This window comes from Pleurodeles waltl, chromosome 6 (genome assembly GCF_031143425.1).
Source record: "Pleurodeles waltl isolate 20211129_DDA chromosome 6, aPleWal1.hap1.20221129, whole genome shotgun sequence".
Taxonomy (NCBI): Eukaryota; Metazoa; Chordata; class Amphibia; order Caudata; family Salamandridae; genus Pleurodeles; species Pleurodeles waltl.
In genome coordinates, this window is record NC_090445.1 from 1,209,277,525 (window position 1) to 1,209,304,172 (window position 26,648).

At 44.9% G+C, this 26,648-nt stretch overlaps 1 protein-coding gene across 1 annotated transcript in view; it reads left to right on the forward strand.

Annotated features, from left to right (window-relative positions):
- Nucleotides 1-26,648, forward strand: part of MYPN (myopalladin) — a 2,801,288-nt gene that overhangs the window by 2,411,313 nt on the left and 363,327 nt on the right. The window contains exon 16 of the mRNA XM_069240514.1: nt 14,331-14,457. Coding sequence (XP_069096615.1) covers nt 14,331-14,457 — 127 coding nt within the window. The remainder of the gene's footprint in view (nt 1-14,330; nt 14,458-26,648) is intronic.

The following is a 26,648-nucleotide window of genomic DNA, read 5'->3' on the forward strand; positions in this document are numbered from 1 at the left end:
TGCTATCCTAATTGTTGTAGCGCATGCATTTTACCGTAGTCCTTTCAAAAAATCTATTGAAAACTTTCCTGCATCTACTTCGTTGCCTGTGTGTGACAGATTTATCGCTAACGTGAGAAAAGGCTAACGTCTGTTCCACCGTGACTCTCCTGACATGTCGCACTCTAGAGTTCATGCTTAAGGCTGCCAGAAATCATATTTTACTGTTTGGGTTTTTGGTGAGGCACTGTTTGTGAGCCGAGAGGGCTGGGCTGACAGTTGCCACTTGTAGGAGTGACTCAGAGGCAAAAAGGTTTGCATCACTTTGTAACAGCATAAACCTCCATGTCTGCACTGACGTCACATGCTCTGTTATCAGGCTAGCTTCATCTGTACTGCTCAGCTTGGAATGATCTTGAGGAGACTTCTGGTACCATGAGGGATGCTGGCCATAATTGTGTTGCTGATGCAGGAAGTTACACCTTGGTCTCATTCTCCTGTATGTGTAATTCAGAAGGCAGAAGCTGTGCATCCTCTCGCCTTGATGCGTGCTGCTCACAGTGGTGTTCTGTCCATGCATTTAAAGTGACCCGTGATTACTTCATAATAAGTGGAAAGAGTTTTGATGTACCAATGCGGATATTATGTCTCATTTGTGTAAAACACCTTTTCAGGTCGAGCGTAAGCATTCAACATCGTCTATACTTTTAGTATACTTCTTATGCCTTAAAGCGATTTATTTGTTGGTTGCAGTGTCCTTTAAATATTCTTGCTCACTAGTGGTCAGTTCTGGCTTTTGCTCCCTCCTTTTTCTGTTTCAGAGCAATGACCAACTACTGTATTATTCAACTGTAGTTTCTTTATCTGTTGCTGTGACAGACTATTTCGTTATTCCTTTGGTGCTCCCCTTAAATCTTCTCAGGCTGCTTTGCTCCTTGAAATGCGAGGCAAGAATGCTGGCAAGACTTTTCATCATTATGTTAAAATAAAATGAAAATACTTTTCCAGCCTTATTTTCCAATTTCTATTCAGGCGTTTATACAACGCGAAGTGCAGTCATCTTCTTGTCTCTCATCAAGGGCTTGTGATTTCTGATGTCTGTAGCCACGAGTGACCACCAAGACATGGCAGGAAAAGAGGATGTTATGAGACAGAGTTGACCAATTTATGTGGCAAGAAAAATCCAGTTCGGAATTTACAATGCCAGTAGCTATAACTCAAGAAAATTTGAGGCCTATTGCATTGTAAATGCTTGTTCAGGTCGTGCCTACAGAGAGCGTGCATATGGTATTGCTTGGTGATCATCTATTGTTCCTTAAAACAAAACTCTAAAAAGGTGCTTTTAGCCCGCCCATTACTTACTAATGTGTGGCCTCTTCATCACTCTCAATTCCTTGCTCCTCATTGGTCAGTGCATGCAAGTGTCACTTCCTTTTTTTTCTTTGCAACATCTTGGTGTCTGGGCTCATTCCCACCACTACTCACCACTACTCAGTTTCGGCGGGTGTTAGTTGGGTGACTCCTGATTTTTTAACCCTATAATTATTTTACCTTTCTGCATATATTCCGGTCCCACTGTTTACAGCAAGACAAAGCAATATCATATTTTATTTAAGTAGCATTGTTTCGTTAGTTGGCTTCCGTCGGAGGGCATCTGGTAACCTTTTGCCGACTGGGGTATATGAAACCTTAGTCATCAACCGGATCCGGTTGCTGGCCACTGAACTGCATTCCTGATCAATCTCTGAGTCCAGCCTTCACCTCTGGCGAGCAAATCTGCCCTAAAAGCCAGCCCACTCAGGCACTCTTGTAATGGTGACTCTGCAATGAGATTGCTGCGTACTTTGAAACTTTGCAACTTTAACAAGTCAGTGCATTTTCTAGTTTTATACAACAGACTGCGTCATTTCTGTCATTGTTTCAGGGATGCTTTCAACATCTGTTTACTAAAAAGTCAGTCCAATTCTCATAGTGTTTGTACAGACATGGCTAACTTTGACCATGTCATAGTGTTTTTTTATTTTATTTTTTTACTTTGAGCCATACTGCACAGCAGGCATGCTGCTGTACAACAAGTCTAAAAACATTAACAAAACCAATAGAGATCACATAGGCGATACCTATTTGCTTTGTCAATGCTTGTTGTTTGTCAGACCTTTATCCTGCTGGCCTTTACACCCCTGACTGCTGGTTCCCATTACAGAAGGCTCTGTAGCTGTTGCACCAATGTCCTGCCAAAACGACAGTGGAGCTAGCACTCGCTGACTCATGAAAGGAATTTGTGAGAGGAAAAACCTATCTGCTAGGCAGCTCAGACGTCTATTCATTTTAGCATGTTTGTGGTGTGGTGTGTCTCTCACAAGTGCAAATCCAACCATATGAACTCAGGGGTTCATTTTTAAGAGATGACTAAAATGGGTACAACTAGCTACGTGAATAGGGACAAATATTTGAAGTAATTACCTGAGGAATGTCTGAATACCAAAACTGGCAACGTATGTAGTAGCTTATATAAACTAAACTTTGTTCTCTCAGAACTCTTGTCTGATTCTATACAGTTTTTAGCACCTTATTAAATATATCTGTTAGAACATAACAATACAATTTTTTACAGTGCACTTGTGCACACTCATTTCTTGGAGTGACCTTTACACCGCGAAGAATGCTAAACATGTATCATAAGCTTAAATACTAAACCTCTCTCAGAGATTACACTATACATGTGTACCTCTGCTTGTGTGCATTCTGCCTCCGTCACACTCGTACTGACACTGCCAAGGAGCTAATCTGATTGGTCAAAGTACTGGCCATGTTTTTTTTTTACCTTATTTAAGGGCACGTTATATGGGCTGTGGATGGCTTTTACTGTCAATTCCCCTGGAATTAACACCAACGTCGCCCGCAGCAATCACAAATACCTGCAATGTCACATAACTTTCCACTACTCCCATCTCAGGTGCCCTTCCCTACCCTGGTCCTCCCCCACGCTCCCTCCTATCCCGGGACCTACTGAATGGTAGCCACTGTACAACTCCACCGCTGGCATGCCGAAGGCAAGCTTGTCTGCGCCTGTCCTTATCTGGACCGTGCCCAGCACCACGGATCCTGGTCTGACCGAACACCGTCCCTACACAGCCTCCAGTCTGAATGTACTCAATGCCAGAAGCCGCCACATCAGCAGCTTCTGTGCCTCACCTTGCTCCATGGTAGCACCTTGCTGATCTACTCACTGCCACTTGATCTTCACCAACTTGCACTCTCTATTTGCCACACATGCCTCACTCCATCTGGTATGCATGCTCCTCAACACCAGATCTCTCAGCAAACACTACTGAGATCTGGGATACCATTGAGATGCACTTCCCAGATATCTTCTTCCTGACAGACCTGGCTAAACCCCACATCAGCACACACCATTCCCACAGCCATCCCATCAGGCTACAAGATCTCCTCCCAGGGCAGACCAAACAAACCAGGAGCAGGATTTGCGATAATCCATGAGGACACCACCACCTGCACTACCTCCACTGATGGAGACACAACCTTCATGGAACACATGTACTTGTAACTTCAGACCAGCAACCTCACCTTCATCAAAGGCATCCTAGCCTACCGACCATCTGGACCCTGAGCCACTTTCACCAACACAGACTTCATCGCCCCTGTCACCATCAGCTCATACGATTTCATTTTACTCAGTGACATCAACTTCCATCTTGACAGCCAAAATGATACCTAATACCTAGACCTACTTCAAAGCCTCGAGATGCTAAGACTCACCCAGATCATCCAGGGCCCCACCCACAATGCGGGACACAAACTTGACCCCTTTTTCACAGCCAGCAACAAGGTCAAAATCATCCAATTCAGTGCACTCACCTGGACAGACCACTCCTTTGTTCACTTCTTCACTGACATACCCCAACCCCCGTCTGCCATGAGTACACCCAGCCCCAGATGTAGCTGAAGCAAGATAAAGGACACAGACTGGACCAACACCCTCACTGCCCACCAACCAAACCTCATTAGTGACCTGCATGCCAACATCAAAGTCTTCTGGATCACTATTAGAGCAAAGACCCTAGTCGCACTGAAGAACGTCAGACACTCACAAACCAACACACACTGCAGACCTTAGAAACTCCATACAGCTTGCAAATATATAGAGGGAAAATGGAGATCCAGTCGGAACACCATGACAAGAAGCTATTACAAATCAGCACTCAGGGAACAATCACATCCCAATCAACAAGGCAAGAAACTCAGCCATAGCTCTTGGACTAGAAAACCGCTTCAACAACTGCAAAGAGCTCTTCAACATCGTCAAAGAATTCTCTAATCCTTCAGCCACCACCAACTCCATCACCCCTTCACAAGATCTCTGTGTGAACTTCTTCAATTTCTTCCACAACAAAATTGTCAACAGCAAATTCCAACCCCATTGGAAGATATATGAAGTCATTAACCAGCTACACATCACCACCAAATCAGGCCACCAGATCACAAACTGGAAATGTCATACCGCAGAAAACACTGCTGCAATCACGAGAACAATCCACTCCAGTTCCCCACTGATCCCTGCCCCCATTATGTCTCTCAACCTTGGAGGAACACTGATCATCTCCCATTTCACCACCATCATCAACACCTCCTTCGAATGAGTAACCTTCCTGGACAACTGGAAGCATGCAGAAAGCAGAAATCACAGCTCTCCTGAAAAAGCCCACAGCTGACCCAAAGGAGCTCAGCAACTCCAGACCCATCTCACTCCTGCCTTCCCATCCAAAGCCATGGAAAAAGCAACAAACAACTCTCCAACCATCTCAAACACCTACTAGACATCTTGTAGTCTGGATTTTTTTTTAAAACCACAGCACGGAGACTGCTCTTATCGAAGCAACTGATGACATCTGGACCATAATGGACAAAGGAGAAACCGCTGCACTCATTCTACTCGATCTCTACGCAGCCCTTGATACCGTCTCCCACAGAACCCTTTACAGAAGACTCCACAACTCCAGAATACATGGTCCTGCCCTGAGCTGGCCTCCTTCCTCTCTGACCAGACCCAGTGAATCATGCTCCTGCCCTACACCTCCGAACCCAAGATCCTCATCTGCGGAGTTCCTTAAGGATCATCACTGAGCCTTTCCTCTTCAACGTCTACATGGCACTACTCGCCCACATCATACGATCCCACAAAATCAACATTATATCCTAATCAGACGACAACAGGCTTGTCCTCTCTCTCACAAACAACCACACCACCACGATCAACTTCTACAACTGCATGTCCAGTATAGCTAATTGGATGAAACAGAAATGCATAAAGCTCATGGAAATCCATGGAAATTCTCCTGGTGGCCAACAGACCTGGGACCCACCCCCACAAACCACACCAAAAACCTCAGTATCATCATGAATGACTGTAGGAAAGTGCATTTTTGGTTTGTCAAACCCACACTTTTTGCCCCAATGATGATAGTTATGACTCTGAAAGTGTACTGGAGCCTGCTAAACAGGCCTTAGTGCCAGCGCTTTCTCCCTAAAACTGAATTATGTGAATTGGCATCCCCAATTGGCAAGGAAATTAACCTGCTTATAAGTCCATGGTAAATGGTACCAGTGGTACCCAGAACATTGGAGTTAAAGGGATCACCAGGGCCTAAAGCACTGATTGTGCCACCCTGATTGACCCAGTTAAGCAGCTGACACCAGACCTGCCATTGCAAACTGCAGGAGTAGTGCAAACTGCTCCAACTCGACTTTACCCTAACCATGTGTGGACAAGTCAAACCACTACTTTTAATATATGCCAGTCACCCTTAAGGTAGGCCTCTTAAGCCCATGAGGAAGGGTGAATTATATTAAGGGCGTGGGCCTATGGTGGCCTTTTTCCTTTCTGAGCTACTGTAAAAGTGGTCAGGGGGCCATAGGCTAACATGGGCAGGCACCTGGGCATCCCAAGGCCACCAACTCCATTATGGCCCAGCTGAAGAATGTCATGTTTGGTATCAAACAACATATCTCATTAAGCCTTTATTCCAAAGTCAGATTTAATGTGACATGCACCCATGTGGCTACCTTAGAGGTTGCTTGTCTGGTTGCCCTAGCCTTCCCTGTGCCCAGGCTGGCAGTCTACGAGCTGCTGCTGCCTAGATAGGAATCTGACCCCTCTGCCAGGAGGTGTGAACACTCACAGTAGTCAGAAACGAAGGCCTGTCTGGGCAGGAGGTGTCACCTCCCTCCCTGACAGGATGGCTAGTGAAGTGTTACATCAAGGCGGTGAGCTTCAAAGGCCACAGCACCTCTGATATGCAACCAGGCTGACTCCCAAAAGGGGACAAAGCCCCCCCTGCCCCCAGGCACATTTGCACCCAGAAGACAGTAAAATTAGGTAGGCAAGAGGCATATATCCACAGGAGGCTAGACACAGTCCTATGGTGGGCTACCTGGTCTGTACGGCCGAGGATGGGTTTTGCTATTTTGAAAAGTGACAAAATAGTAGGATCTGGGTAGAAAAGGTGGCACCCCTCCTGGGGTGGATTAGCTGCTGGACCTAGTAGCCCATTGGCTACTTGCACCCCAAACCATAACACCCCTAAAACTAAGATTTAAGGGCACACCTGGCACAAGAACCTCAGATCTGATTTGACTTGCAACCAAGGACAAAGAGAGACCCAAGATGGCAACTTCCAGACCTGCACAAAGCAAAAGTGAGATACTCTGCACCTGCGGCAACCACCTTGCAGCTGCACGACTGCAACTTGTCTGGGACCAGAGATCGGTCTTCTCTGAACACCAAAGGCAACTCCAAAACTCCCTTGGACTGAAGGTACTAGTCCCCTGCGGCCCGCAGTTAAAAGCACGCTCCCAGAAGCAAAGAATGACTGGCCATCGGGTCTGCTGACAGATCGCTGAAAAGTAAATGGTCTAGTGCATTGTGGGAAATAGAGTCCTGACCGCCAGCAAGTTTCAGGTGGCTACTATTTACCCTTGGACTCAAGGACATTGAAGTAATCACACACTGTGCTTGCCGCTTCCAAGGCTTGTTGGTGGCCATCTAGGCTATCACTACCTTTGATCGAAGCATGACAATGGAACCCATACCTCACCTTCAAACACCCACCTCAGTGGCTCTGATGTCATGTTTTTACATCTGCTTCCTCACCCACACTTTCTGGTAAAACCAGCACATGCAGCTCCCGTGTTCAGCACCAGGGACAGCCAGGGTCACTCTCCACCGGGGCCGGTCCAGCCAGGTAAAGTTGTACTTCCTGGTGAATCTTGGTCGAAGGACCCACACCATCGTAAACCCTAGTAGGTTCCCCTGAACTCAACCTGCAAGTGACTGAGTGTCACTAGTGTGTTTTTCCAGCACCCACAGCTCCTGTCTTCAGCACAGAGGACAGCCAGGACAAATCTGCACACAGGCCCTATAAGCCAGGTACAGTTGTACTGACTGCTGAACCCTGGTCCTGGGACCTGCCTGACCTTACCCCTAGTGGTTTCCACTGGGCTGTACCTGCCAGTGACTGATTGTCACTAGCAGTTTTCTCTTTTGACCGCAATGTTAAAGTTTGAACTAGTGATAATCACTGATTTCATTTTCCTTCTAAAATCCATAACTCTGGTTTTACTGATCTGATTGTGTTTGTTTTGTTGTCTAAATTTATATAAAAATCTGATTTATTTTTATAAATTGGTGTTGGATTTCCTTTGAGTCATGTCTTTTACTGATCATCCATGTTGGTACTCTGATATGCTTAGCGCATGTTCCCCTAATAAAGTCTGACTGCTCTGTGACACACTACGTGGACTGAGCTAGGGATTTATTATTTTGAATGCAAAGGACCCAGTTTGGGGTATTGTGAAAGTATTACACAGTGAAGTCTAACCAGCCTCACTGCCTAATACTCCACTTTCCTACATTTATGTTACAACAACGTGACCTAAACTTGTGTTTCGTAGGACCACTTGGTCATAGATGATTTTTGCATGAGAAATATACTGCTGACATTTGACTGGAATTAATTTTTAAAAATGTTTTCAAACAAGTTTTTAATTGGAATTGTTAAGGCCCTGTGTAGACCCCCATTCCAAAAGTAATCCAAACGTTTTTAGAAAGTTAGGCAAAAGTTTAAAGAAGGTCCCAACTTTCAGATAAAGTTAGTGCACAGTGGAGGCTGACAAGAATCTCGACCTGTCTGTCACCCCAGATCTGAAGATCAGTGATGTAAGAGTGTTATGCAAAGCTAGGGGCACTCGCTATAGAGCAACAGCTAGAAGAGAGGACCTTGAAAGGGCCCTCAGCTGTTACGAGAGTGCAAGAATAGAAAGGGAGGGCCATTCCTCAGAAGATGACATTGAAGAAGATGAGAGAGATGCCCTAGCCGAAATTAAAGTTTGAGGTGGAAGAAGATGAAGACCAAAACTCACCAGCCTTCCCCAGACCTCCTTCACCAGCACGAAGTGACTGGAGTCACTCTAGCAGACCCCCTTCTGGTAAGGTGGTAGAAACCTTTAGGAAGAGCTTGATCTCCTCTCACTAGAAGAGAAAAGGCTTGAACTCAAGGAAAGGAGACTAGCCCTGTCTTAGGACTCTTACCGTGGGGGGAAGACTGTCAAGTTTAGGGCAACAGCACCACCACATGAGGGTGAATAAGTCAGTCCCACACCGAATGAAAGCTGTTGGCCTGACTTCATCAGCTAGCTAGCAGCACTTCACTTAAACCTAGAAAGTAAAGATGATTTGTGGCAGCTTAGAATCATGAAACTCTGACTCCTTAGGAAAGTTTTGGTGGAACCGATCTGACCCCTTTCTCTCAGTTTAAAAAAATCTCACACATGCGAAGTCAGGCAAAGAGATGCATATTGAATTTCAATGCATTTATTGAAACAACTGCATTCTATGATAAAAAAAAGCACGAGCTGCGATTATTAGGAGGATAAAATATAATACAGTGATGATTGTGACCATCAGAGTAAAACATATAAATAGTCCCAACATCCTGACATAATCATGAGTCTGATAATTCCTACCTACACCCTAGTATCTAACATGAGAACATAGCAGTGTTAGCCTTTCTATCCATCCTGGGTTACGGAAGGAGCTACGGCCCCATTCACAAAAGACGGCGAAATTCTACCTGTTGTTCTGCTGACATTGCTCTTAGTTGGCTGGAAAGATACGGCCAAGATCAGCGAAGAGGCGCATAGCATAAGATGGCACCGTCTGGAATGCCCTCTACCGTTCTTCGGACTATGTGGTGTTTATATAACAAAGCGTGTTGTGTTCTGAGTACAGGCCTAACATGATAGTATATCTATGGTTAGAAGGCTGACTCCGTAACTCTTGGAGCAGCAGTACTAGGTAAACTATTGTGTATAAATATGACAGCCTTGAGCAGGGCACAGAGTGAAATGCATGCAAGGAACAGATAAATGTGAAACACAACCAAATATGTTTTCTAAGAAAGGCAGGTGGTAAAATATAAAACAACAAACTAAAAGTGAGCTGTACTAAAATATAAGAAAATAATTAAAAGTCAATAAAACGTATTTGTTTACTAAAGGCATAGACTATGGGCCTAAGGGCTATAATATGAGTGCCCAATCTAGGCGCTAAAAGGTGCCCACAACAAGCCCTTGAAGAACGAAAGGGTCAAGTTGGGCTTAAGGCCCAATGATAATGGTGGCAACAATGTTCATAGGGAAAAATGTAAACTCGTGACCCTAAAATCTAAAAGGGATTGTCCCAACGTTTAGTGATGGTGATGGCACTGATAAATGGTTTGCAGCCTTTTAGAGTGCCTGCAAAACGAGGAGGATAGGTCACTAACACTAGAGCTCTCTATTATGGAAGTTGTTCTCAGTGAAGGACAAAGATAGACTTTTGACCCTTAATGAGTCCCATCCTGACCTTAGTCCTATCAGCATATGATGGAAACCTTGATAGAAGGATTTGGACTAACCACGGAGGAGTACAGAGTCAAGTTTAGAGACACTCAGGAAGGTCAAAACCAGATCTGAGTGGATTTTGTAGACTAAATGGCTGGATAAAAGGCAATGAGGTTGACACTTATAATGCACATACATTGACTAATTGTATCACAGAGAAACTGCAGCAGCATCTGGTGGATTTGAATTTGTCTTCTCCCTGCCTGAGGGCTGGGAAAGATAGCTGACAAATGGGTCAGAACCGAGGTGTCCAAGAAGGCCCATGGTGGGTGCGAACATAAGATGGGTGCTCAGACTTCCCAGTAGAGAAAAGAGGGGAACAACAACAAAGATAAAAAGGAGTTTTTTTCAAGGCCCCCAATATTCTTCCATGGGGGGTGGGTTCTGAGACTCGGCCCAGGTAAGGGGTACCAGGATAAGAACTGGGTTCCTACAAAGGTGGCTAGGGTATGCTATGACTGTCAGCAATCTGTGTTTAAAAGAGGGGATTCAGCATGTCCCAAGAAGTCTCTTATTGGTGTTCAGTCCAAGGGACTGGCTAGCATAGGAGTGGGGGTGGAAGTGTACTCTGGAGAGGCCAGAGGTTAAACAGAGGCTAGTTTAGTTTCCTTGGGTGGGATGGATATTGAAGCTCTGGCAATATGGAGGTAGTTCGTTGCTCTGTGTGCGGCCTGTCAGGAAAGAGGCGATCCACTTGAGGACGTTTTGCCGTATGTCAGTCATGTAGAGTCTGCAGATGAGGGTGTGGTGGGGCCAGTGCTTAATTTGTGAATACAAAGGTGCCGTGCCCAAAGCCCTCTTCTTAAACATGCGGCTGCTGCAATTAAATGTGTGAACATGGGATACTGAGGCAGCGCAGCCCTGAAGCCATCTCGGGCCTCTTCAATCCTTATAAAGCCACTCGCTACCCTTTCAGCTAGCTCTTGCAGCTTTTTACTTTCCCCCTTTGTGACGCTTTTTTGTTTTTCCCTTCACCCGTCTTTCATATGTGTGTATTTTGCTCGCAACAAATGCTTGAGGCATAAGATAAGTCCCGGCCCTCAAAAATAAGTGCCGGTGCTCAGCACCGGAAACAACAAGCACATATTAAGCACTGGGTGGGGCACACAGTGTTGAACACAGCTGGGAGGTCAAGGAGGTTCAGGGCCACTGTTTCTCTGCTGTCAAGGAGAGCCCAGATGTCCTCTGTGGCAGCAATCAGCGTGTTCTCAGGGCAGTGGTTTGCCCGGAATCCTGATTATGAGGTGTTGAGTAGGAGGTATTGTTAAAGGTGTTTGTTAAGCTGTTGGTTGATGGCTTTTTCGATTACCTTGGTGGGGTAGGGCAGCAGGGGGAATCAGCTGGTAATTTTTGAGGTCGTTGAAGTCAGCAGAGGTTTTCTTTAGGAGGGGTCTGATCTCTGCATGTTTCCATCTGTCCGGGAAGGTTGCTGTGGAGATGGAGGCGTTAATGATGCTGGTGGTGTCAGTGCAGATAGGGTTTGTTCCGAGGTTCAATCAATCAGTAAATCATAGCATTTGTAAAGTGCAGTACTATCCCCCCAAAGGGTATCTTGGGGCTGAGGGTGCCATGTCTCAGTTGAAAAGTCACGTCTTGAATCTCCTTCTGAAATCTGTCAGGGAGAGAGCTGTTCAGAGGTGGAGGGGCAAGCTATTCCAGGACTTGGCTGCTGTATAGGAGAAGGAGCGACCTCCACTGCAGCTGCGATGGATACAGTGTGTGTGTGTGAGGTTTAGCAAGGTGGAGCGTAGCTGTCTTGCTGGGACGTAGAAGCTCAGTCGATGGTTGATGGTGGGCGGCTCTAGGTTGTTGAAAGCATTGTATGCAAGTGTAAGGTTTTTGAATTGTCATCTCTTCTGGACTGGTTGCCAGTTGAGGTTCCTGAGGTGTGGGGTGATGCTTGAGTGCTTGGGGAGGTTGAGGATGAGTCTTGCTGCATTGTTCTGTAGAGTCTGGAGTTTTCAAGCAGCTGGGAGGGCACTCTGGCATAGTCGAGACGGCTGGTGACCAGGGCGTGCATGACTTGTTGACGTGGTTTAAGAGGTGGTCGGGGCAGGGATCGGTGGGTGCCCTGAGTGGATTGACAAATTGATGGCTGTGGTGATCTGGGTGGTGAGTGGCAACCAGATCATGATTGTTCGGTTGGTGTTCTCTGGTTGGTTGAGGTTGTCAAGGTTGAGAGAGGAGGGTTGAAGATGGTGCAATCTTGCTGTGAAAATAGTCTGAAAGGGTGTCGCAGAGATATGAATGGTGTTCTCTGTGGCATTTGGGGTGGAGAATTCTTTGACTGCTTCTCGAGTCGGTAGCAGTTGTGCTTGGTGATTCTGAACTCTATGGTGTACCATTTGGCTGGTTTTGAAAGTTTCTTGGCTTTTGCTGGTTTGAGCGGGGCGTCACTGTCAGCGTATTTGGTGACCCAGGCAGAGAAGTTCTAGATGGCCTTGTCAAGATATTTTGAAGTCGCAGGTTGTGTGGTGATGAGGGCCTGTGTCCATTGGGTCTTCGTTACATGGCCCCAGCTGCGGTGGGCAGCGCTCTGGTGTTTGGCAATGGTGTGTTGGGTGTTGGATATGGTGAAGTGAACGATGGCATGATCAGTCCAGGTGAGGTCTATGACATGGGTGAATTTGAATCTGTCGCCATAGATGAAGATGGTGTCTAGTGTGTGACTGGCTTTGTGCGTAGGTATGTTGACCTGTGGGTGAGGCTAATGTTGTTCAGGTTCTCCAAGAGGGTGGTAGGGGTTGGCGTAATTTAGGTTGTTGATGTGGAAATTAAGATCGCTGAGTAGAATGTAGTGGTGGGAGTCAATGGCTGAGGTTAGAGAAGGGGTCGAAGAAGTCTGCTCAGGGTCCTGGGGGTCTGTAAGCAAGGGTGTTTGTAGCTGGAAGCTGAGGTTTTCCATGAGAGGTGTTGGGTCGTCGTTGGTGAAGGTTCATTGGATGGTGTCCTTGAAGAAAATGCCGAGGGCCCCACTGAGTTTTCTGGGGCGGTCACAGTGTATCATCTTGTCGCTGTCAGGGTGGCGATGTTGGGGTTCGATGAGGGTTTGAAACATGTTTCGGTGATGAAGGATATGTCAGGGGTGAGGGTGGTGGCGGTCTCTCAGATTTCCGTGGCGTGTTTGCAAAGGAGGCGAGCATTTAGCAGAATACATTGGAGCAGTTCCGGGTTGTTTGTGGTCTTCTGAGTGGAGGCGGCCTGGGGTCCTGTGTGGGTAGAAGGTCCTGTCTAGCAGGAGAAGCAACATTGGTGGAGGTGAAGGATCCTTTGGCTGATCGCAAAGAGGATGTGAAGCAGCCATTAATGCAGTGTCTGTTGTCCATGGCCAGAGGTTCCTTGGTGTTCGAGCGGTGGTGGCGGGAGGACCAGGGTTGCTGGCTCTAGGTGTGGTCAGGCGCAGATGGACTTGCCTTTGGCACACCAGTGGCATGCCTGGTGCGCTTGTCTATTAACTCCTACAAGGGCCATGCCCTTCTCCTCAGGCTCTCAGCAGGCCCCTGGGCAGCAGGTAGCAAGCACCCAGTGGGGCAGGGGGTGGCCAACAGTTTGCAGTGGACAACAGCATTGCCGTTGGTTAATGGCAGGCTGCGGTGGACCAATGTGATTGGGCGCAGGAGTCAGGCCAATTCCTTCATCCCCCCTCAGGGCTATGTTTCCTGGCAGCGGTCTGCACTTCATGCACAGCCTCCGTGGCTGTTCAGGCAGCCCCGCCGCAGGACACACAGAGGGCCGCAGACAAGAGGGGAAGTGCTCCTGTGGCTGTGCAACCAGGCTACCATTCCAGGGAGCTTCAGAGAGTCGTGCCACTCGCCGCAAGCCCCCAGCAGGCGAACTGGTGGGAGGATCAGCACCAATTAGGACTTGACCATCCACTTCAGCTCACCACTGCCCTGCTTTGCCTCTCAGGAAGGCTGTCGGTCACCACAGGTTGTCAGCAACTCCACAGGCACAAAAAGTAAAACAGGGGGTTTCCGTCCACAGCTATGGTTAGCCAGGACTCCCAGCAAGTGGGGGTTGCAATTGCAGCCACAGGATGTTAAAGGAGGGTGATTTGGGGCCAGGAGCTCTGCTTTAGTGCTGCTGGTTGGCCATCATGCGCGGCCAAGCCCCCTGAATTCTCTACACCTGTTATGCATGTTAATAAAAATGAAATTAAAATAGTTATAGTCATTGGTTGTCTTAGTACAGCACAGCACACACTGCATATTACTTGAACAAAAATGAACCAAGGTGAGGGTTTTGTTTATTGACAAACATTCAACACATCTCTACTTTTCTTCAATAGCATACAAGTACTTCCATACTGTCGTTTTTGCGTCCTTCTCATGCTACATGACAGAAATGTGTGCTTAATAAAGTACTGAAAAAAATGCATTCAACATTTGCAGTGCAAGATCGTGGCTCCCGGAAGGAGATCATGAGCCAATGGGAGATTGCTTTTTTCGGCCGTATTTCCTCCAGGCACCGGGAGATATGGTGGCTCACGAAGGAAGACTATGTAGACTGGATTGTAAGGTATTTAGTCATGAAATCCTTCTTTACATTTTTTTGTAAAACTATTATGAAGTTGTAAATCCCTAAATGGCAATCTGAATTTCAACAACCTGCTGCAAATGATTTTATTGTATAAGGTATTTTATTGCCTACCATTAGTTTATCAAGGCATCAGAAAGCCTACCGTTATTTAAGTATATAACGGATATGTCTACTTTAGTTTTTATGGAAAACTTATACATTCTGACGTTTTTACGGATCACATCTCTTGTTAATGTATCTTTTCCAAAAAGATTGTAATATACAGATTGAAAAAACATTATCGAAACCGATAGGTTTGGGCTATTTTAAGTAAATGTGTTCTTTGTTATAGTGTACGTAATGCTACAAGGCATTGGTGTACACAGGTAAACAATGGTTCCCTGATACCATAAAACGATATTAACAAACTCTAATAATCCCTACAAATATATACACATGGACTGAGATACACACTAATATAAATACACACATACTGAAAAACACAAACACATTTCCACAAACGTGCACATGGATATCGACTGATGAACACTCAGCTGTACGGACCTGCACACAGAGGTGTGAATGCACACAAAAGTACAAGCACATACACAAAACACACACTGATGCACAGATGCACGTACAAAGAAATGCATAAAGTTACACCTGCACACAAATGCATACGAACACATGGATACACTCAGATGCACATATAATGGTGCCATACAAGCCAACTAGACCACGTGCAACGGTGCATTCTAGATTCCTTTTGGCTGATGATTTAGGTTTCAGAAAGAGAAAAAAGTTGTTTCTCCTAACGAAATAAGCGACTTTAAAGTGAAATAAACAAATTACTTTCAGGACAGGATCTCAAATTACTTTAGCTGGGATACTACTCCCAGGTCTACAGGGCAGGCAGACGTGCTCCCTTTCTAGATGCTATTAAACGCACAATGCTAGTAGCCCCTCTTTGAGGGCAGGGTAGGCGAAGGGGCGAGGCTTCGTATTTCGTATGAAGTGCCTGGTTGTCTAGCAAAGAAATAAGATCCAGGCTCAGGTTTGCAAGGCACGGAGTCGTTCTGTATAGTTTAATTCGGCTGGTGATGAGAGGCAGCTATTCCCAGTTCGGCGCCAGGGCAGGCGTTCCTCTGTCAATGTAAAGCTCTTTCGTGGGCATAATCACAAAGGGATTTCACGCCACGGCTATCTATTGCAAAACACACAGTGGCTGGGGTGAGTGGTTTTTTTTAGATCTGGAGCTTGCAAAGTTCTAGAATCACTGAAGAAAATGGTAACACAATCTGGAGTGGCTGTTTATTTGGAGGTTGGAGCAAGCGGTCTGCTTTTTATACAGCTTCTTGAGAATTGTAAACTATTTTGTACCCACTAGCTCACTGCTCAATACATAGATTGGCAACTGTAAGAAATTAGATTATCATTTGGGGTGGGTGACTGCCCACCTTAAGTAATAATCACAATTCTTGTTAGGGTGAGCCCTCATTGTCACTAAATAATCCTGAGTTCACCCCCTGGTAGATATGGCAAAGATCAGGCAGGCTGAATCAGGGGTAATGTATAACGTATTTATGCAGTCCCAAAAAGGTAATAAAACTACATAATAAAAATCCCAAAAGAAACTAGAAAAATAGAATCAAATTTAAGAAATAAAATACAAAATTCCAATAAGGGAAGGCCATTTCCTATGCACGATTTGAGGCCAACTGTGATGGAGCATGGGTCGGAATGCGCCAAGCATTTTTCTCCTAGTCAAGCATTTTACCTTATGAGTTAGGGGCATATTTACATTGAACTGGCACAGTGCGGAGCTTTTCTAAAATTGGCAGTGCACGCTGCATCAGTTTGAAATGCAGGGATGCACAGTATTTACAAAAAAACAGAGCACCCCTGTGTTTCACCTAGAGCTAGCGCTAAATTTAGCTCCCTGCGCCAATGCAGGCATCCTTGTACCATAGTGCAAGGGTATGTGCGTTGAAGGGAATGATTGCTTATTTGCTTGGAGGTGTCCTTTCTTGCACATAAATGATCTACAAAGGCGATTTGGTACTTCTATGTGTGCTGCAGAATGCAGCACACATAGAAGTAGCAAATCGTCATTATTGAATGATTGTATATGTGCAGGTAGGTGTCCCTTCTTGCACATAAACAATCATTAATGGCCTTTTGCTCTTTCTATGTGTGCCGCAGGATACAGTACACATAGAAAAAGCAAAAACAAGGAAAATAATTTCTCCTTGTTGCACCATGCAAACACCACCTCTGGGGTGGCGTTAGTTTTTGGCACTGCCTCAGATTTATGATTCCTTGTAAATCTTGGGCAGCGTCAAAGCAATGGGTTTGCAGGGGAATGCCCACAGCCCTCTGCCACAGAAAACTACATCAGAGGGACCCATATTTATATGGCAGACCACCTTGTAAATATGGCTCAGTGGACAGCGACACTGTAGCACTAGGGAGCTTGTAAATATGCCCCTTAGTGCTTTAACGTCCAGTCAACATCAGGAGTACATTTGTAAGCCCCAGGACCTCAGGGGAAGTACAATAGGAGGGTCATGTGAGGTCCAAGTGTCACTAGTCATCGAGTACTTCCAGGAAAAGACCTATTGCAGATTTATTTCTCCATTTAGCCACATAAGAGGGCAGCCAGCTGCCTCTTGGAATACACTTCTTTGCCCTGGTAAAGGAGGAAGGAGACCCAGCCCTTCAGGTATCCTTTCAGTTCTCCGATGACAGATCCAGTCCTCTTCTGATCTTCTGCAGACCCAGAAAGAGTTCTGAGGCAGGTGCCTGGTGTTGCCACATTTATACCTGGCACTAGCTAGTTGGTGGGGTGTGGCTAGTGGCCCCTCGCGGTAAAAGTTCCTGGGGCCAACCCTACCCACTGTTTCAGTGGTTCTGGTTTGCCAAACTGCAAGCAGGCCCAAAATGCCATGTGTTAGGACATTTTCAAAATGGCGAAAGTCTTCGGCTACATTACACTTGCGCTCTGAGGCTGGGTTGCGAGGGGAGTGTACTACGATAATCCTTTGTCCTCATACCATCATCAGCCTTCAGTAGTACTTAGTATATTACATGGGGAATCCTTGCTGAGTAGCTGATATGATAATATTGTTGATCTGTCTTACTGGACGAATAAGGACGTTTGATTTCAGTAATTGTGAGGTGTAATCACTGGACCTTAAAGCCAAATTGACAATGTACGAAACATTTCCAGACTTTTTTTTAAACCATTGGGATCACATTCTGTATCTGTTTTACTTATATATTTATGTGAGTTGAGCCATTCAGAACCTAGAAGAGCCTCTGAGGATACCCACTTTCCTTTCTACAGTCTTCCCCTCTGACTAGCAGAATTAGAAAACAATATTAGCCTTTTTGGAGACATTCAGAGGGATTTTTCAATGCAGGATCAAATCTGAATATAGTTAAAAATTTTCTTTTATAGTGCCCAGTCATAACTGTTACATTTTTACTTGCTTCCTTCCAGAGGTTAATTAATGCAAACAACTTACAAACATATGAACATTGTTTTCTTTTTCAAGCCCTCATTGTTTGCATCTGGATATTTCTTGTAAAAATGTATCCAGTCTTTCGGGTGTCCAGTACGTCACATGGAGGTGAAAAAGTGCTGTTTTTTCTTTAAAGCAGTGGATTGTACCACAGTATTGAGCAAATTCAACACTTCTTGCCCTACATCTTCTAACTCTAGTAGTGGCAAGTGCCCATCCCACATCATATAGTGTTTCATTAGCTTCTCATCTTTTGCATTGGCCAGCTCCCATTACCAAATTAAGATTTCATGTTTCAGTCCATTTTTAGTCAGACCTCCAAGCTTGTAGCTGAAAATATTTAAATCTCGACAGTCCTCCTTTAGTTGGCTCCGATGCAGTCTCCCAACTGATCAAATTTAATCCATCTCCCAAGATCGCCCCAAGTTCTAACACCTGCACCCCACAATGGAAGACTGCTCTTATCATCTAAACATGGTGGGGCCCTTTGTGAATCCAAAATCAGGGCAATTTGTGTGTCATAGTCAATCCCTAAGATTTTCCTCAAATGAAACCATACTTGTAACATGGGTCTTAGAATTTGCAGATTAACCATTTTGAAAACTGTATAGGCCCGGAATTTGTATAGGAATTTATCATGCCCTGTATCTCTCAACTTTGCAGCATACATGCTCCCCTTAAGTGTATTATCAAGCCAAGTCAATAATTTATGACTATTTTTAAATTGAAAGGCAAATGCATATATTTGGATGTCAGGTAGTGCTAAGCCACGTTATCTAGCTTCCTCTGGAGTTTCTTCCATGAAAGTCTTATACCCTTGGACAACAAGATAAACTACACACCTTGCTCTGTAATTTTGTAATGCTGTTTTTTTGGAAATAAAAGAGGAATTATATTAAATACAAACGTTAATGAAGAGAGAATCATCATTTTAATTAAGCAGCAGATTTTCCCATTTCCTTAACAGACCCTCAATTCATCTATTACGCCTCACTAAGTGTTTGTGCAGTAGCTCCTTTAAGTTTTGTGTAATTAGGATCCCTAGATATCTGATCTGCTTTTTAAGATTTTGCATAGTCCCATTGCAGTTCCACATGATTTTTTCAGTTCTCTATTTGTTAATGTTATTGCTGCATAGCTCACCAAATTCTTCTGCAAGCTTCTAAACTTTTCCTATTAAAAGTTTGCTGTGTAGATTATTATGTCATCTGCATATAAAGCTTCCTTGCTGGGCAGCCCTAAAGCCACACATGGAGTAACAGTCTAAGGTTAATTAGTAGTGGTGGGAGGAGGCACCCTTGCCAGTCCTGTGTTTTTTGTATAGGGCTTTGATTGAATTATACGTTTCTGACTAAAGGCCTGATTCAGAGTTTGGTGAAGGGGGTTACTCTGTCACAAACATGACGGTTATCCCGTTCGCTGTATTACAATCCCATTATAGACTATGGAGATCATAATGCGCTGGACAGGATGTCTGTCATGTTGGTGACTGACTAACACATCTTCCAAACTCTAAATCAGGCCCTACGCCTGAATGCTCCCAAAACTTTCCTGAAATATATATAGTTCACACTTTAGCTGCTCCCAAGGTAGCTATTGCCAGTGGTATGCTGAAGGTTTCTGCTATGTCTACAGAGCCTATTAGAAGGTGTGTCAACTTGATAAGTTGCCTGTCTGGAGGGAATTCTTTTTGGTCACATTGTATAATTGAGGTAATAAGGCCCTTATTAGATTTGGCTATGATGCCTATGAAGATTTTATAATCATTATTTAATATTGATATAGGTTTGTAGGGGTCATATAATTTAGGGTCTTTTTTGGTTTTAAAATTAGTTTTATAATAGCTTAATTCCCGTACGGGAATCCTCTTCTTCATTATGAAGAATTAAGTTAAACATTATTCTCTACAGATACAGCTTAGTTATCCTTTGCATTTGAATCGCTCCTTCTTTTTCTGCGATCGGGTCCTCTAGCGTCTTATGTTCCATAGGAGTCTTCATATTATGATTTGTGTTATCTTGATAATAAACCCCCCAATACAGTTTTATATACATCCCAGATCACATTACAAAAAGCCATACGCATTCTTTGGTTAAGATGCTCCTGGCTCTTTTCTGCTGTGTCTTACGTAATCTTCATATCTAGCAACAAGGTTTTGTTCAGTGTCCATCTGTGTTTATCACCTGGAATTCTAAACTTAAAACAACTGCAGGGCAATCAGAGATATGCCCTAGGAGATGGGTTACCCAGTAAAGGTATGATATGGCAAAAAGTAATCTAGCCTTACACCATTTCATGTGTCCGATATCACATAGAACCAAATCATGCATCACATTTCTTAATTTATTGAGTACTTTCAGGATAGAGATGTGGTTAGCTTTGGATGATCTATCTAGTTTCTTATCAACAATAGCATTGAAGTCTCCTCCCATTTTTTATCAGTTTGTCCATTTCTTGTCCACTCTAAGTTTCTATCACTAAAATATAGTCAGTATTACCTCTTAAGACTCCTTCTTGCAGGATCTTTATTATGAATCCTTTCAGTTCCTTTCCTTCCATCCCAAAGGTATTATCATAAATCATATGTTGTTTCATCAGCAGTGAATTTCTCGATGCTCAATATCCTCTACCAGGATTCTGTTTTTTAGTTTTGTTTTTCTGTCTTTTCAGTATTTTTCTGTAGCTTTGGGTTTATTTTCTCTGTGTTCTGCTCCTGTATCTTCGTTTTTTCTGTCAAGCCATATAATCTGCACTCCCGAACATGGCCTGGACCTTGAAATTCCCTTTGGTTATTTTCAGATATCTCAAACCTTGTTTTGATTTCAGTTTTCAAATCCAAGTGAATGGATTCCAAAGAGTCTGCGAATTAGCTTATTGCTATAGGTGGGCCTCACTTGGCTAACCCCTCCTCAGACCCTAACATCTGATTACTAATTTCCCACTGAAAACCAAATTTGGGGATTTTTGCAGCTGCTGTGTGCTTCTTCCCCATTCAATCTTTGAAGGCCTCAAACCTTTTAAGATAATTGAGATTGGGACCACTTCTCTCTCTGGTGGTGTGTGCTGAGTGGACTCATTTACAGGCTTTAGCCCCTCTGTGTGACCTGTCCTATGATTTTGTTCTCTTTGTCCCGCAGAGGCTCTGACCTATTGCTTTGATTTTATGGTTGCATCTTTTCTTTTTTGGTCTATTATCCTAAAAAGGAATTTAATGAGGGTGTTGGTTTCTTACTTATGTCTCCGTGGACAGCCTCTTTTCTTTGCTCTTTTTGTGTGTGTGTGTTTTACAGGCACTTTGAAGGAGCTACATGTCTGTTTTTTTGATCATCAAAGTTGTCCATGTTGAGGTAGCCCTTTTTTTGTTTTAAATTGTCCTACTTCCAAGTCAGGGGGTATCCTAGGTGCAATGTATCCTGACAAAATTTCCTTGGTGGCTTTTTTCCCCTTTCTACTGTGTACCTTCTGCTGTGATACATTAAGGTGTGAATGACCTTGTGTTATACTGCTAATTTTAGTGTAATTATCTACCTTAGCAGGTTCCAGCGTTTCACTTATTACCTGGGCCCCAGACACTGGATTCAGCTGCTCAGTCATCTGTAATATGTCATTTGGAGGTCCTTTTGCCATCCCTGCATTGTCCATGCTTTTTTCTGGGACTGCTTGCTTCCTCTGGCCGCCTGCAAACAGTTTTTTCCCTGCAGTGCTGTCCTGTAGGGGAATCTTTGCAGTTACGGCTCTGCCTCGTCTCAAGAAGGAACAAGCTTGGCACAATAAAAGCCGGGAGGAAAGGAAAGTGAAGTCTTAATTTCAGTAAGCATTAGCCAAGTAATAACATTAAAAAAATCTTATTTTTCTATTAGTATGCTTCTAACTGGGCTGATCTTGGGGCTAAGGCTGAGTGACATGCGGAGATAGAGAATAGCAGCACACTTTTATCGGTCCTGTGACTGACCTCTAACTAGCTGCCATGCTCCTTTTGTACCATAGTAATCCTTGTGTCCTCTCACATCTAACACTAAAATCTAGTTCAAGACAGGCACTGTACTTACAATAAACCCATAGACCAAACATTAGGTCAAAATCAGGTTCCTTCAGCAACCAGACATTGGATCCATAAGAATTGTTTTGGCATTCTGTTCTCCCCTTTTCAAGTGTGCCCCATGTGGTACATGTGAGTCAACAGACCTGTCAAGCAGGATCTGACAATATGGTGTCAAAAGAAGGCCCACTGCCCCCACTCTGAATATATTATGGAGTTCAGAGGAGTCAACTTTGGGTCAGGCTATTGATCTCTCCTGGGATGTATTTCACACCTCACTCACACCTATTCAAGGCTTGAGAGGTGGCAGATGCTTATGCTAACTAGCCTTCTGTAAGTTCAGGCAGGTAATGGGTACTTTCTAAAATGTACTTTCCTTCATAAATAATAAAAAACAATCTTCACCATTTAATTGGCTTTTAACTACTATTAAAATTATTGTTTAATTATTTTCCTAGATGATTCCATTACCGAGATACAGCATTAATATCTTAATCTGTACTCTAGATTTCTTCATATGACATCTAAGCATGTCACAGTGACAATTTAATGTGATTTATCACAGTATGGCGACGATAACATTAGTGTTCTACATGCCTGTTGGACCAGGCCCTTTTTGCAGAGTCATCCCCAAACATTTTGCCTCATTCCACCTATTTTTTTCTGCTGACCTGTTTTTAATGGTTTTAGGACTCGGGCACGTTACCACTGCTGACCAGTGCTAAAGTGCAAGTGCTGTCTGTCTAAATTGTAATGTGATTGGTTAATCCAAGATTGGCATATTTGACATACGTTCACCAGAAGGGCCCAGGGCCTGTAAATAGACTACTACAGGGCCTGCTACACTGATTGTGCCACCCACATGAGTAGCCCTCTAAACATGCTACTGCAATGTCTGTGTTTGCAGTTTGGAAATGCCAGTTCAACCTGGCAAAGGCACCCACTTGCCAGGTCCAAACCTTCCCTTTTTCCTACATGTAAGTCATCACTAAGATAGGCCCAAGGCAGTCCCATGGGCAGGGTGCAGTGTTTTTAGAAGGTAGGACATGTTCTAGTGTGTTTTACATGTTTTTTACATGTCCTGATAGTGAAACATTGCTGAATTCGGTTTTCACTATTGCAAGGCCTATCTGTCCCATAGGGCAACATGGGGATTGCCTTGAAATATTTTTTCAGGGTAGTTTCCCACTGAGAGCAGATGGCGATATGGAGTCTGGGGTCTCTGAACTCACAATTTAAAAATACATATTTTTGTGAAGTTGTTTTTTAGATTGTAAGTTTGAAAATGCCACTTTTAGAAAGTGAGTATTTTCTTTCTTAACCATTCTGTGCCTCTGCCTGGCCGTGGAATACACATCTGGGTCAGACTGACAGTGGGGTTGTCTGTGAATTCACTCTAGACAGTCACACAAAGGGAGCTGAGGTCCCTGGGGCCTTGGAGATGGAGGCTGGTGACCCAAAGAAAAATCTATGCTGTGCGGCTGTTGCAGCAGAAAAATCTATGCAGAACCTGCACCGCAGCTGAAAAATGAACGCAGTGGCAGCAAAATTGATGAATCGCCTCCTTCAGCGTGGACCCATCACTGCCGTGGATTTTCCACACATCGTCCCTGGGCATCAAAACTTCAACATCAGAGTAAGAAACCAAGAGTGCATCGCCGGAAATCAACGCATTGTTGTCCTATAGGGAAAGAATCAACACATTGCCTACCAGGCGGGGAAAGAATCAATTCATGGCCTCACTTGTGAGTAAGGAGACGATGTAAGCTGACTGCCAACTGGAGACCCTATTTCTAACATTGGTGATTAGTGGTGAGGATAGCACTTGTATTTGTACTTGACATATAGCGATTGGTGTACACTACCGTCTTATTGCAGACCATTACGCAACCTCATACTGTTTTTTTCTTCTTCAGTTTTTCCTCTTTGCCTTCTGGGAACTTTTGGAACTTTGAGTTTTCCCTACAACCATGTCTCAGTATGGGGAGCCACCAGCAGTTCTTGCAGTCAGTGTTTGAGCAGGAGAGGTTGGGAATCTGCACGGTGCGTCAGCTCAAAAAGTTCTGTAAAGAGTTCAAATGTCCTATTAAAAACCTCTCTAAAAGAGAGGTGCTACAAAAGACACTGAGGGCTTGGTTGGCAGCAAAGGAGGCTGGTAGATACACAGAGGTGGAAAATGTTGTTGTGGAGGGAGAAGAGGACAACCTGCAGGATGTGGTGGATAACCAAGATCTTCCTAGGCAGTAGGCGGCCTCCAGGGCAGGTAGCAGTGTTTCCTCAAGACGTGTTGTCACTCTGTCCCAGGAAAACCAATCAGTATATGCAGGGCCCCCTTTGTGTGACTGTCTAGAGTGAGTTCACAAACAGCCCAACTGTCATCCTGACCCAGAGGTGTATACCACAGCTAGGCAGAGGCACAGAGTGGATAAGCAAGGAAATGTCCATTTTCTAAAAGTGGCATTTTCAAACTTACAATTTAAAAACCAGCTCCACCTAAAGATGCATTTTTAAATTGTAAGTTCAGAGACTCCAAACCTCACATCTATGTCTGCTCCCAATCAGAAATTACACCTACAAGATATTTCAAAGCAATCGCCATGTTACCCTATGAAAGATATAGACCTTGCAATAGTGGAAAACAAGTTTAGCAGTATTTCACTACCAGAACATGCAAAACACACCAGTGCGTGTCCTATCTTTTAAATATACTGCACACTGCCATGGGACTACCTTAGAGGTGACCATCATGTAGTAATAGAGAAGGTTTGGACCTGGCAAGTGGGTGTGATTACCAGGTTCAATTGACAATTTAGAACTGTACACCCAGACACTGCAGTGGCAGGTCTGAGACATGTTTACGGGGCTACACGTGTGGGTGGCACAATCAGTGCTGCTGGCCCACTAGTAGCATTTGATTTATAGGCCCTGGACATACATAGTGCATGTTACTAGGGACCTCCTAGTAAATTAAATCGCCAATCATGGATAAACCAATCACCAATACCATTTAGACAGAGAGCACTTGCATTTTAACACTGGTCAGCAGTGGTAAAGTGCCCAGCACCCTAAAGCCAACAGAAACAGGTCCTACAAAATAGGAGGAGGAAGGCAAGCAGTTTGGGGATGATCCTGCAAAAAGGGCCAGGTCCAACACGACCCCATGTCAGCCTAAAGCCAGAATTGACCAATCATTACCTTGATGGGCTTCCCTGCTTGGGGATAGAACATGGACCCTGGCCCATAATAGCAGGGGCGTGTTCCAGTTCTATACCTTCCTGAACCCAGTTGGATTCCTCTGCCCATAATCTCAGGGCCCACTAAGATAACCCATGGGGTAATCCTTCTCCTCACCTTTGGACCCCATCTGTGTGTGCAGCAACTAACCTGGCCACTGACAGCTGTCAGTGACAAGAGCCAGGACTCATGCCTTTCAGTTCCCTCTAACCTCTGGTTTCTCAGAGTGGGGGAGATAGCCCCATGTGACTGGCACCCTTTGTCCATTGTCCCTCCCACCAGTTCAGATGTGATATCCTGAGACTGGTCTTCCAGTCCAGAGTCTGTACCCTTAGGCCAGACAGGAGTCAGGGTTGAATCGGTCCTCCCCCCCGCTCCCCTTCTCTGGGCTCTGTACTCTCCTTTTGGGAGTGGTGCCCCCAGAATCCAGAACTGCCAAGGCGCTTGTTGAAGTCGTCCTGCACAATTCTCCCACCAGTTCAGGAGTGCTATCCTGCAACTGGTCCACCAACCTAGGGTCATTAACCTTAGACTGAGCATTTACCTGGCAAACCAGGACTTTCAGGTGAGTACAACCCCCCCCACCAAGGGAAACATATTCCTCATGTGTTGTGTGACAGTCTGCACGGCACAGTTCTCCAGACCCCTGTCCATCTCACAGAGCATCAAGCCCTCCCAAGCCAAAAGCGGTGTCACTAGGGTCCTTCCCGGGATACTCTGTCATCAGAGTGGACAACCCCTGACCCATGGTTCCTCCCACTGGGGACTGTCTCCTCCTTTCACCCCTCCATCTAGACGTCTGCACCCTCCTCTCTGGAGTGGTGCCTGCCAGACACCAGAACTGGTAGGGTGCTTGTGACAGCCACACCCCCTAAGTTCTCCTGACACTATGGGACTCCCATCAGCGATGGTACAGACCAGGTCCCCCTGCCTGTGCCCCCTCTGAAGCAATCCAAGCGCTAGGGCTGGGTCCCTACCCACTCCCACCCCTTCTTCTACTCCTGGAGAGGACATGGGTCCCTTCTCCCCTCCCCTCCCCCACCCTTACTACACTTGGACCTGTCTGGAGTACTTTCAACCCTCCCCCTCACTCTGAAGGGACAAACCTGAGCTATCCTCCTTGGGATCACTCCCCAGTGCCATCCCAGACACTCTGGCACTCACTCAGAGGCCTGTCCAGTGCAAGCTCCTTGGGGTCAGAGAACTCACACACCACTAGGTTTTGGCATACTCTGGAAAACTGTGACTGAACATATGCTCTCCAGCAGTCAAATTGTACAGCCCCTCGTGTGTTAACCATACTACCCCTCACTCAAACATCCAGTGCCTTGAAAATGGACCCCAGATCATCTTCTGTCTGGTGAGACAGTACCTGACTGCCCTTCAGATTCAAA